Source organism: Triplophysa rosa, linkage group LG20 (genome assembly GCF_024868665.1).
Source record: "Triplophysa rosa linkage group LG20, Trosa_1v2, whole genome shotgun sequence".
Classification (NCBI taxonomy): domain Eukaryota; kingdom Metazoa; phylum Chordata; class Actinopteri; order Cypriniformes; family Nemacheilidae; genus Triplophysa; species Triplophysa rosa.
Genome location: NC_079909.1, coordinates 498,719 through 512,476, shown reverse-complemented (window position 1 = coordinate 512,476; position 13,758 = coordinate 498,719). Strand labels below are relative to the sequence as shown.

At 42.8% G+C, this 13,758-nt stretch overlaps 1 protein-coding gene across 3 annotated transcripts in view; it reads left to right on the top strand.

Annotated features, from left to right (window-relative positions):
• Positions 1 to 13,535, top strand: part of itga7 (integrin, alpha 7) — a 91,453-nt gene extending 77,918 nt beyond the window's left edge. For 2 of the 3 annotated variants that reach the window (XM_057361377.1, XM_057361375.1), the window contains one exon: positions 11,772 to 13,535. In XM_057361377.1, the coding sequence (XP_057217360.1) occupies positions 11,772 to 11,915 (144 nt within the window). In that variant the 3' untranslated portion in view covers positions 11,916 to 13,535. The remainder of the gene's footprint in view (positions 1 to 11,771) is intronic. The other variant, XM_057361376.1, reaches the window with a different exon arrangement.
• Positions 13,536 to 13,758: the final 223 nt, after the last annotated feature.

The following is a 13,758-nucleotide window of genomic DNA, read 5'->3' as shown; positions in this document are numbered from 1 at the left end:
GCCCTCAATGTCTTAAATTCACTTTTCATAATGTTGTTAACCCTTTGACGTGTACTATCACACCGGTGTGATTAGAACATTCAGCGCTTTGGCTGGCACTGAGCCAGAGACAGACTCAATCCTGTCACATATCACAACTATGCAGTGCTTTCAACCACATAATGTTTAATTTAGCCTTCAGACATACACGTGCCTTCAAGCACAAAATACATGTTGAGATTGCATAATACACACTGATGTCTATGAAAGCGGCAATAACAATCTCTTGTAGTTTGACGGATGTTTTATTCAGATCAGACACAGTATCTGCAATGTAAGCAATTGTTAAGATCACTCAATTCTTCTACCAGTTCACCAGGCACTTACGTTTGTGTTTTTAAGAGAAGTGGATGAATTCACTTGATGTAAATCCGACTGATTTCAGACCTCGGCAGAAACAAACATGGCGGCGCCCGCTTATAGCTCAACTAATGCGATCATTATAAGTGTTTAAACAACAAAACACATTCACATGCACATATTTGACAATCGGAATGTCAGATATTTCATGACATAGTTAACAGTTTGTGATTTTTTTGAGTAAAAAATAAAAATTATATAAAAGCAATGCATCAGTCATACAGCTGCTGTGGCTCTGCGGTGTGTCACGTGATAAGCAGTGCCGCGTCGCCATGGAAATGTTAAAGTGATAGGCTACCTTCTTAACGGTCGCCTTGGACAAGCTAGTCAAACACTGAAACTAGTCATGTAGCTTGTCAAACACTGAAACTAGTCATGTAGCTTGTCAAACACTGAAACGGGTGTCAGGTGTAGCCAAGCTTCAGGAATATGGTTTCACAGCCAAAAGGCAGAAAAAGTGAAAAGAACTCTGGAGACAAATACAAACAACATGTTTGGTCTTTAGTGGTTCTTTTATTTTGTTATTTTTTCTGTTAATTATTAAGAGTTTCAGAAAACATTGTTTGGTCTTATAAGATAAATACAAAAATGCACTGAAAAGTTATAGATGGTTGATTATTTGTCTAGGTAAGTATAATTTTTTCATAGATTAAAAATAGCTATTAAAATACGCAAACTGGCAATACTATGTAAAGTGGTTCAAAACATCTCCCTTTAAAACACTATTGGTTAAAGAAATATGACTTGGCCTAAAAAAAAATCAGTCAGAAGAATTGTTTTCACTTCCATGTGAACCATGTGAACACCCTCCTCCATCCCGAGCACCACCCGCTACATCTGCTTCTTTTATAATGCATCATTACATATTACATTACATTATGTTAGTACATTTTATTCTATTAAATTATTCTTATTACATTATTTTACAAACTTTACATTTTCATGTACTTTTATATCATTTCAAATATACTCGCAGTACATGAATGAGCCTGTGTCATTAGTTTTAAGTGGTTGTTCTTTTGTTTAAATGGCGAGCTGGTGTCATGAGCACATGTCTGGTTTTTGAGCAAGGATGGGTACTCTACAAATTATTTTGACGGGTGCAGTTTAATATTACACATAAATTAAATAAAAATAAGCCTCATTTGTCATGGTACTGACAGAGAACCCAGTCGCAGACAGCAGATTAAATAAAATAATTTTATTATCAAAGAAAAACCCACGATGGGGCAAATTCTGAAAATAATCACAACTAAACTGTGACAAATCTCAAAAACAAAACGCTTGTTTTTTGCAAAACAAGAAAAATATAATTAGAACAACACACTTCTTCCAACTGGCAAGGCAGGAACAGGGAAAACTAGACGCGGGGTAACAGCTAGAACGAACCAGCACAGGACAGCAAACACAAGGGGATGCAATAGGGAAGACTAAGGAGGCATATTGAAAACGGGCAGCTGTGTGGAATGAAACACTAACGGGAAAATAGACGGGTAAACGAGGGGGCGGGGCCAAGAGATGCAACATGAGAGCACATGGAACTAAGCAATAAAACAATGGCCATGTGCTTCCACACAGAACACAACAAGCACAAAAGACATGGTACTGTCACAACCCTGTCCACAAAACTAGAAAACACCTGACAAGGAGGACAGGATCATGACATCATTAATAACATATATGAGATTATCTATACAAATTATGGAATCAAATTTCATGTTTACCTGGTTTGAACTTTGTCTTGCCTTAAATACAACACATAACATCTGTGTTCATTTCAAATCAATATTTCATATCCAGTAATTTACTCATGTGGTAAGTAGTTTTATATTAAGCGGGATAAAGTACAGCCAGCCTGGATGGTAAGGAAATCGCTGCACGCTGTGGTTAGTGATGTGCTGCAACACCTCATTTTATTTAAGATGTTTCTCTGAGGGGGTTCAACAAAAATTCGACGGAACTTAATAATAAAACCCACTTCACCAAACAAATCATTTTATCGGAGTTGTTTTATTCCCAAGTATAAACATGTCTGCCACCAGCATAAATATCAAACCACTGAACAACCTTTGTCTTGAAACCTTAAAGATAGTTGATAATAAAAGAAACTTATCATGGGGGTTCAGAGTTAGATGATATGAGTTTATGAATTTGAGATGAACAAAATCCAACTGATATTTGAGATCGATGCAACGTTATAATCCAAAGATCTTATTTGAGATCGATGCAATGGTCCATTCCTTTGAGCTGTTTGAGATCGATGCAATGTTATAATCCTTTGATTGCGAAGTGAAGATAACAAGTATTCCTAGAACCTTAGAACCAATGCCCCATTGTTTCTAACCATTTTCTGTATCCAAACCACCGCGTGGTAATACGCAGCTCCTCGATCTTCCTCCCTGAATAACGTCCAGTGAACAGTGCTCATATAATGAACAATGTTAGAATTTAGTATGGACCATTAAAGGCTTTAAGCAGCACCAAACAAATAGCCAATTAATATTCATCAGTCCAAAAAGTCCTTTCTACAAAAGAAAGTACAATAGCTAACATTAGCCATCATAATTTCACATACAAAACATACCAAACAATATCAGTCAAACATACCCACGTTGAGCTTAAACTTCTAACAGTTCTCAAACAGGACTAAGCATGAACAAGCAGGCAGCCATGAGATCAAACACGAGGTTTCCCTCCACCAAAGGAACTGACTTACTCGTCTGTGATCGGGCTTATATCCGGTAATCATTTACCACTAGCGCCCTCAAGTGGATGCCTGTGATAACACATGTTGACCTAGATACCTTCTCTGCAATGAGTCACATTGACCATAAAAGGTAAAACAATCCAGGTAACGTTTTAGACTGTTACAGTGCATTCAGTGTGAGCAGATCAGTGATGTGATGTGAGTAGCATTTGACCTGGTTGATATTATTGTCACATGATCTCGTAGCATATGAGATGCACCGACAACATAGCATAATAGGATAGAATAATAATAATAGTGCATTTTATATAGAAGTGCCTTTCAAAGCACTCAAATTCAGATTACAACACAATGACAATCATAAGGCAATCCAGCCAATCACAGTGCCAACAGTTTAAAAAAGTGGTGATTGAATTATCACATAATTTTATGTGAAAAAAATGCCGCTGTTGGTCTGGACTGGTGCTTGACCATAAGATTTGTAGTTTGTGCACTTTGTCAGCATTGTGTTGTGTAATGTAAGCAACACAGCAATTCAGGCAGTCTGACCATCTTGTAGTCTGAGTTCCCTTTCTGTCGGGGAATGGGGTTTGAGCCTGAGAACCTGTCATCTCTGATTGTACTTTTAAAAGGCCAATGAACTTGGCGAATGGCATTGCATGCCAGTCTCTGCCCTTGCATACGGGTATAAAAGGAAGATGGCGTTTCATTCACCTTTTGTTCTTCGGAACCTGTGAGGCGTTAAATGCTAAGCGTTATCTCCCTACTGGACTTTCTACGACGCAGAGCAGCGGACTCGTCCTCTAGTATGCGACTTCCCCTGGGTGTTTCGGTAGCGGACCTAGGTGTCTATTAGAGCAAATTTCCTAAAAGAGCTGAAATTTCCTACAGTGTGCACATGTCGCCAGGCATGTCATGCCGCTGTAATCTTGGATGCGGCCACCTCGTCCTCAAACCTGACGGGCACGATACCTGCATCACATGCTGGGCAGCATGCTGAAGTAGCATTCGTTGATACGGCATGCCCGCACTGCAAGAATATGTCAATAAAGGTGTTGCGTTCTCTTTGGCGACTTGCTGGCATCGGACGCTGAAGACTCCCTGGAGCTCCCGGCTTCGGCCGGCCGAGCCCAGGACGAGGCTGACGCGGAGATGATTCCCAGAGGTGCATGAGGAGCTCACTAAGACCTGGAATGCCCCCTTCTCGGCGCTCTGTCAAACGAGCTCTGTCGCCCTAACTTCCCTCGACATGGGGGCAGCTAAGGGCTACATCGACATACCCCAGGTCAAGATTGCTGTCGCGGTACATCTGTGCCAGCAGACCGTCGCCACCTGGAGGGATCGACCTACGCTCTCTTCCAAAGCATGTAGGTTTGCTCACACTGTAATATTGCCATTTTAAGGAATTCAAAAAGAGCTTAACATATACTTTAAAGTTATCTCTGAGAGCTAAGGAGAGTTATCTCTGAGAGAGATTATTTTAATAAATAGTATACGTAGGCTTGATTTGTATTTTCATTTTCTTTCACTGTAACATTTCCTGGAAGATTCAGTTGAGTTGAAATGTCTAATATTGTTCATTGTCTGTTTTGAGAGTGTACATATTATATACATAATAATTTACTAAGAGATAGAGGACGTTTATTTTGAAGGCTTTCACTTGGGAAGAGGAAGCCCAGGAGAGAAAAAGGAAGTGAGGTGAAGAGAGAGACATGTGCTCAGGTCTGAGAGAGGAGAGACACACAAAGGAAAGTTCTGGAGGATTACCTGAATGGATCCTGTGTCCAGATAGAGTTGGTTCTCATGGCTTGAATTAAGTGGATGTACTACTGACCCAAACGTTCAAGAGAACAAGTTGACTTTGTGCTCTTTGTGGATTACCTGATGGAATACCTCACCTATGGAAATTGATTCCACATGGACATTCGTTCAGTATCCAGACTCTCAGATAGGGCTGCATGTTTGTTTGTAGTTGTTATGCCTTTTATTTATGCTCTACCATTTGTGTTGGAAATTATGAATGTTAATTCTTCAAATACACTCTTCACTTATGACAAGGTCATCCTGAGTTTCTGAACTTTATTGTAGCTTTTGGTCTAGAAGAATATTAGATCAAATTTGTTACAACACTGCTGCGGGCAAGCTGCCTCCGCTCTTCACGCCATGGATATCCTGCAAGCCAAGGCGGTGAAGCAGTTGGACGAGAGAAGACATGTACGATGCCCACTCTGGTGGTCCAGAAGAGACAACTATGGCTTAACCTTGCGGAGATGAAAGACGCTGAGAAGGTACGCTTTCTCGATGCACCCAGTTGCCAGCTCGATGCACCAAGGTGGGCTGTTTGGTGACACCGTTGAGGATTTCTTAACAACAGTTCTCAGCAGTGAAGAATTAGACGGAGACCATTAAGCCTCGCCTTAATGGTCGACCATTACAGCCTCGACCATTAACCCGGCCGCCTTCAGGTCGTCTAGGTCCCGGCTGGCATCTGCTCCCCAGCAGCGCCGACATCAGGATCGGTTCGTGGCTATCGAGCTGAAGGACACATACTTTCATGTCTCCATTCGCCCTCATCACAGACCGTTCCTTCAGTTTGCCCGCGAGGGTCGAGCATACCAGTACAAAGTCCTGCCCTTCGGTCTGGGCCTGTCTCCCCGCATCTTTACCAAGGTCGCGGAGGCTTCTTTCGCTCCCGTCAGGGAGCAGGGCGTGCGTATTCTCAACTATCTCGACGACTGGCTCATCGTGGTGCACTTGCAAGGTCTGTTGTGTATGCACAGGGACCTTGTGCTCCGGCACCTCGACCGACTCGGCCTGCGGGTCAACTGGGACAAGAGCAAGCTCTCCCTGGCGCAGAGCATCTTTTATCTCGGTATGGAACTAGACTCTGTCACCAAGTGTGCTAGAGGTTCCTTCCACTCATTCAGTGCAAGAACGTGCTGCTCCGCTTTGACAGCATGGCTGCCGTGGCATACATCAACTGCCAGGGTGGTATTCGCTCACGGCAGATGCCACAACTCGCACAACGCCTCCTCCTCTGGAGTCATCCCTACGGGCCACTCATATCCCGGGCAACCTCAACCAGACAGCCGATGCGCTCTCTTGGCAGGTCACGCTCTGCGGAGAGCGGCTACTCCATCCCTGCGCTGTCCAGCTCATTTGGGAGCAGTTCGGGCAGGCACAGGTGGACCTGTTCGCCTCCCTGGACACCTCCCATTGTTCAACTCAACTCAACTTTATTTATATAGCGCTTATTACAATTTTCATTGTTACAAAGCAGTTGTACATGAGACATATTGACTATAAGCAAGACAATTAAAGTTATACCTGTAAAAACAAGAAAAAGGTGAAAACACAGAAGACAAACATACCCACATACAAAACACTCCACACACACAATATGCACACGTACTAACACAAATAGACATAGACACACACACGGACGCACAGACACACACCCACACACACAGACAAGCATACACACACACACACAGACACGCATGCACACACAGACAGCACAGTGAAAGCACACATTTAAGATAAAGGTGAGAGAAACACGGGTCAAATATTAAACGGACTATAAATTCCTATATGCAATATTAATTAAGTAAAACTTTAAAAATCTAAAGCAGCCCCCCGGCCAGGCAAATAGTGCAAAAAACAGTATGCAAACGGTGGTGAGGAACCCAAAACTCCAATCGAGAAAAAAAACCTCAGGAGAACCCAGCCCCAACCAGGGGATTCCAGTTCCCCTCTGGCAAAAACTGCTGCCTCTGCACAAGCTCCAGAGAGCTTGCACAACAAGGCTAATTAAAAATAAATAAACTTACTAATAAGGTAAATTATAGTTTAAGATTATCATTAATAATCTAATAGCATTTGACATTTTGTGCTGAAGACGTGTCAAGTCGTCCTTCTTTATCCAGCTCTATCATCTCAGCTCTTGTCAGGTCGCCGCTTCTCATTCTCCACTCTACCATCAGGTCTGGCCATGAACTGCCTCCTGCTCGCTGTGGTAACCTTGGAACAATGAGACAAGACTGGCTGAGAGTAGAGTACTGTTCTGCACTCTCTGATGCAACAAGTACATCAGTTGTGTTCCTGGTTCCGGTTGATCTAACTAATGCAGCCTAAACCCTCTGAAGATTTATATTATGGAAGAGTAGTGTATGCAAGATTAAATAAGTAACACTTCTGTTTTGTCCGAGTTCAGTAATAAAAAGTTGTTACTCATCCAGTTTTTTGTCACGAATGGTGGGTGGTGAGAGACACGCAGACAGAGGACCCAGGTGCAGACAGCGGGTAAGGGGTTAACACAAACTTTAATAAATAAAAAGCAACAAAACAAAGACCCACGTGGGGGTAAAGTAACAAACATGGAAACAGGAACAAGACTAACTAAACTAACAGGACTAGACTAAAACACATCACAACTACAAAATAAACTAAACTAACTCAAAGACAGGAACTCACCACATTACACAAACACGACACAGTACAATGAACCAGCACGAGACAGAAGACACAAGGGCATTATAAAGGGGATAAATCAAGAGGGGACAGGTGCAGGACATGAACTAATTAACAAACAATAACGAGGAGACGAAAGGTCGGGAACAGAGACGCCACACCGGAGAGTGGAAGACCAACAGGGACAAAACGTCACTCTCCACATAAAACAAGAGGTTCTATCATGGTTCTGCCACTAGGTCAAGAGAAGCAAGACAAGGTGGGGCAGAACCATGACAGTTTTTTATATCGACTATGCATTCACTTATTCGATGGAACTGCTGTGTTTCATGAGGCTTCGAGGAAATATAAAGTTGAGTATCATCAGCATAACAGTGAAAGCTAACTCCGTGTCGCTTTATTATATCTTTATTATATCTCCTAGAGGTAGCATGTATAATGCGAAGAGCAGAGGCCCTAAGACTGAGCCCTGTGGTACACCGTACTGGACTTGCGATTTGCGTGACACCTCATTGTTTATTGCTACAAAATGAAAACGGTCGGATAAATAAGATTTAAACCATTTCAAAGCTATTCCTTTAATGCCGACGTAATTTTCGAGTCTATGTAGGAGTGTGCTGTGGTCAATGGTATCGAATGCACTAAGGTCTAGCAGCACCAGTAACGAGATACAACCTTGGTCAGACGCCAATAGCAGATCATTTGTAACTCTGATCAAAGCAGTCTCTGTACTGACATGCTCTAAATCCAGAATGGAATTCTTCATTGATGTCATTCCTTTGGAGGAAGGAGCATAATTGAGTTGAGACTACTTTTTCCAGAGCTTTAGATATGAAAGGTAGATTCGAAATAGGCCTGTAGTTCCCTAGTTCTCTAGGATCGAGTTGGGTTTTTTTGACAAGGGGCCTTGTAACAGCCAGCTTATATGCTTTAGGCACATGTCCTAATGTCAGAGATGAGTTAATAATACTAAGAGGATCTATAATTTCTGAGAGCATCTCTTTCAGTAGATTTGTAGGTATTGGGTCTAGCATGCAAGTTGTTGATTTAGATGATCTAATGATTTTAGACAGCTCATCATGATCTACGGTATAAAATAATTGCAATTTCTCCTTAAGGGCACTGTAGTTAGTTTGTTCAGCGGGTTTCACTACTGATTGCATTGTTATAATTTTTTCTCTAATATTTTGGGTTTTATTTGTGAAGTAGTTCATAAATTCATCACTGTTATGCTGATATCCAGAATCTGAAGTTGCTGACGATTTATTTTTTGTTAATTTAGCCACTGTGCTAAATAAAAACCTAGGGTTTTGTTGGTTTTCTTCTATTAGTGATGAAAAGTAGGCGGATCTAGAAGTTTTTAGGGCTTTCCAGTATTTTCGAATACTATCCTTCCAAGCTATACGAAATACCTCTAATTTAGTTTTCTTAAAGATGCGCTTCATTTTTCGTGCCGCTTTCTTTAGAGCCTGTGTTCATTATACCGCCATTTTTAATCTTCTTTAAACGTAGAGTAGCAACTGTGTCTAGCGTTTCTGAGAAGGTGGAGTTAAAATTTTCAATTGTAATGTCAAGATCTTCAACGTTATTTCTCATGATTTGAGACAATTCGGGCAGATTATCGAGAAACGCATCTTTGGTAGTTGAAGTTATTTTTCTACCATATTTGTAACAATGAGTTTTATTTGCAGCCGTAGGCCAGTGAAGCAAATATAATACCAGATAATGATCCGAAATGTCTTCACTCTGCTGAAGGATTTTAACGTCTTCCACATTTATACCGTAAGACAGTATTAAATCTAAAGTATGATTACGAAGGTGAGTGGGTCCTGACACATGTTGACTAACGCCCATGGAGTTAAGAGTGTCTTTGAAAGCCATTCCTAAGGCATCTGTATCATTATATACATGGATTGCCCGCTTTGGTACTCCCTGACCGAGGCCCCCCTCGGCATGGACGCCTTAGCGCACAGCTGGCCGTGGGACAAGTGAAAGTACGACTCCCCCCCCCCAGTGAGCCTCCTTGCACAGGTCCTGTGCAAGGTCAGGGAAGAGGACCATCAAGTCCTGTTGGTTGTGCCCTATTGGCCCAACCAGACTTGGTTCTCAGAGCTCATGCTTCTTACGATGAAGGACCTTCTTTCTCAGGGGAAGCGCACGGTCTGGCACCTGAGTCCAGAGCTCTGGAACCTCCTCATCTTGCTACCCATGGCCTGGCTACGTGCCCAAAGTTCCCACCACTCCCTTCAGGGACCAGGTGGTAAACTTGCAGGGTGGAGGAAGACCCAACCCTGCTGTGTTGTGTCCAGTACGCGCCCTTGCGCCTCTACTTGGACCACACGCAGAGCTTCAGGAGCTCTGAGCAGCTCTTTGTCTGTTTTGGAGGACAGCAGAAGGAGAGAGCTGTCTCCAAACAGAGGCTGGCACATTGGATCGTGGACGCCATCACTTTGGTGTACCGGTCCCAAGATCTCCCGTGCCCTCTGGCAGTGAGAGCTCATTCCACCCGGGGTGTAGCCTCCTCATTGGCACTGGCTCAGGGCGCCTCTCTGGCAGACATCTGCAGAGCTACACCCAACACTTGTAGATTCTACAACCTTTGTGTAGAGCCGGTGTCTGCCCACTTTTTGCAGTAAGATCGGCGGCCGGCTGGGCGTACGCCTGCGAAGCGCCTTCACCCCTTCATCAGGTAAGTCAGGGCGCTATTCCAGCTTCCCTACTTCCTCCACCGGGCGAAGTACAAGCATCCCATCCATCACTAAGCACCTCTCTGGTTTACGAGCCGGGCGGAGCGGCTCGTATTCCAAGCCCAGTATAGGTGAGTTTCCCTCACGAGGTGAACCCCTATACCTGGGCTAGTGCTCCACACGTAGTGACTCCCCCTTTGGGTAGTCCCGTCTCATGTTTCCTCACTTTTGGTTCCCCTGCTGGTGAACCTGTGACCTCCCCTCAGTGAACTCCACTGCTTCTGTGCACCCCTGGTTGGGGCCCCGCACTACTACTCCCATGAGATCTCCCCACTGATGTAGGTATTCCACGTATTATCTACCTACGGCAGATGTGGTCTCCGTAGTGTCCACCCTCAGACAAGTGTTCCTTACGGTGCCGGGTGGCTATCTTGTCTCTAGAGTAGGAAGGCCACCGCCTGTACGGCCGTTGGTAAGAGCCTCTCGTCGTTGACTCACTTGAACTGATGCCTTACTACACCACTGGAGGGTTACAATTTGCGGTAACGCTCACCTGTGACTCGCCCAGGCCAGTCAGTGTCACTCCGCTGGAAGTCGTGATGCGGCTCAGCGCCGTGGCGTTTCGTATAGGAACCCCATTCTGTCTCGACACAATGTCGAGAGACCGACAGAAAGGGAACGTCTCGGTTACGGATGTAACCGCCGTTACCTGATGGAGGGAACGAAACGTTGTGTCCTTCATGCCACAACGCTTTGCCGTCTGTTGCAGCGACCGAGAATGCCTCTCAGGTTCCTCAGCCCAAAAGGTGAATGAATGGGCACGCCATCTTCCTTTTATAACCTTATGCACAGGGCGGAGACTGGCATGCCATGCCATTCGCCAAGTTCATTGGCCTTTTAAAAGTACAATAAGAGTTGATAGGTTCTCAAGTTCTAACCACATTTTGTCTTGACACAACTGTCTGTAACCAAGACGTTTCCGTTTAACCTTATTTCTCTTTTTTCTACAACATTTAAATCGGCTTTGCAACAATGCAAAACTATGAAAAGGACGTATAGAAAAACATAACTGTAACAACTTTGGCATTAATGATTTATTTTATAATAATGATATTAGGTAAAACTGTTACCTAACAAGCTCTCTTATATTAGTTAAAAAGTTTAAGTTTAAGTAGCTTCAGGTCAAAACAACCAACAGGGTTTAAACATCTTGCCACATCTGGTGAAACAGTAGATCATTACTCGCGCGTTTTTGGTCCCTATGACAATGTTATTGTTTATGAGCAAAAAACAGCTACTTGTGTCACTTGTCCAGTCCTGTGACTCTTCAAATAGAGGTGAAGGGGGTGTTTAGGAAATTGGCTGTAATCTAATTTTTTCACTTTTCTGTCACACACCCTACCTTTAAACCCTGTTTGGCAAGTGTTCATTTTGGATCCTGAGCTCAAACTCACCCCATGCACTGACTAAACTGATGTGTGGTTTTTCTGCCTCTTTCTCTTTTACAGTGTGGTTTCTTCCATAGAGTTCAGTATAAAGTGCCTCGGTATCATGCTGTGAAGATCCGGCGCAAAGAGACACCAATTCTGGACAAGTCATTAATTTTTCACAAAAAGCAATGGGCGACCCACTGGAATGATGGCACAATCTGATGTGTAGTGAGGATGCTGTACTCAAATCTGTTGTGCCACTCATTTTGACTTGCACTGTTCAATACACTGTTACAAATAAGCTTCACGAAGCATTTTATAAGTGGCCTTTTCAGCAGGACTGACAATTCTGATATGTCTGTTATAAACACCACAAAGAAATTATTTTTGGATTAGCTCTATCTAGATGGAAATGGAAATATCTGCACCCAGTATCAAATTAAATTACACCTGATAATGTTTGTAAACCAAGTCGAGTAAACCTTGACCAAAAGTAAAAGGTAACCAAAAGTAACCAAAGTAAACCTTTATGACTTTCCTTCTTCTGTGGAACACAACAAAAGGTTTTTTGAAGCATGTTGGTCAATTGGTCCTCTTTGACTTGCACTGGTTTTGTGTTCATGAAATAGAAGTCAACGGGGACCAACGATTTTCTGTTACCACATTCTTCAAAATATCTTCTTTTGTGTTCTGCAGAAGAATGAAAGTCATACAGGTTTAAAATGACATGAGGGCATGTAAATGATGACAGAATTTTCTTTTTTGGGTGAACTATCCCTTTAAGGCTTTTTTGAAGCTGGAACTTATTTTGATAGGTGGTGTTTCATCACAAGAGGGACATGTTAAAATCATATGATCAATAACTTTTGTACAGAATCTTACCCTAATAAACATATAAACAAATGCTGTGTAGAAGTTCTGTGTAAGACACAAAGCCAGGCAGAACCAGCAGATTTTGATGTGTTTTATTTGAACTGTGTATCTGACTTCATTAAAGTTCTTGTGGTTACATCATGGTCTTGTAACATTTGTTTGTGTGTTTTCTTTTGGGAAAAGCATGTGGCTGGCGTGTGTCTTGTATTAGGATCCTGATACCTGTGGCCTGTTGCACAAAGCCAGTTCAAGGGGTTGTGGGATTACAAATGTATACAATGTTATATCTACGTTAAAGTTATGTACATTATGTTTCACATTTTAAGGTAAAGATGATGACATTCTAAGAAGATCAAATCAGGCAGCCCAGGTGTCTGAGACATTACCCTTTTGTCTTTATGCGCTTCCTGACCATTGGGCAGGGTCCCAAGTTAAAGCTGAATGCTAAGCTCAAGGCACAGCTAAGCCTTTGTCTCTATGATAATGTGAAGGTATGGGCAATACTGTCAGGCTGATTGGATTAGCACCTATGCATTTGAATGACACTGTTATGCTGATGAGACTTTGGCTGGGACAATTACGGTAACGGGCTGATTCCTGTATTGCATTTGAATGCTTTTTGTAAATCAGTGATCACCAACCCTGCTCCTGGAGATCGACCGTCCTGAAGATTTCAGCTCCAACGCCAACCAAACACACCTGAACTATCTAAACAAGGTGGTTTGCTTGATAATTACATTCAGGTGTGCTGAAGCAGGGTTGGAGCTGCAGTCTGCAGGATGGTCGATCTCCAGGAGCAGGGTTGGTGACCACTGGTGTAAATCATCTCCACCTCTATGTATCCCGCCCCCTTGAAAGGTATAAAACTCTACTGTGCTGAACTAAAAGTCAGACTTGGATGACTACAGCGACGCACAGCGAGTCCTCAATAAAGAGAACTTCTGTATGAAAGATATCCCAACGTCTCCTGGTCTCTGCTTCGACGAGGAAAAAGTTTCCTACAGGGTTCAGATTGAGTTGACAAAATCTAAACCTGGGTAATTGTTTCATGATGCTGGTTACCAATTTTCTCTCTCATCTCGGGAGTAAACACTCAATCGATGATTCATCATCATGCACATAAAAGAGTGGACAATAACCCTAACCTCAAATGCACACAGTTTACATTTTTACCACAGGACATTTTTACAGG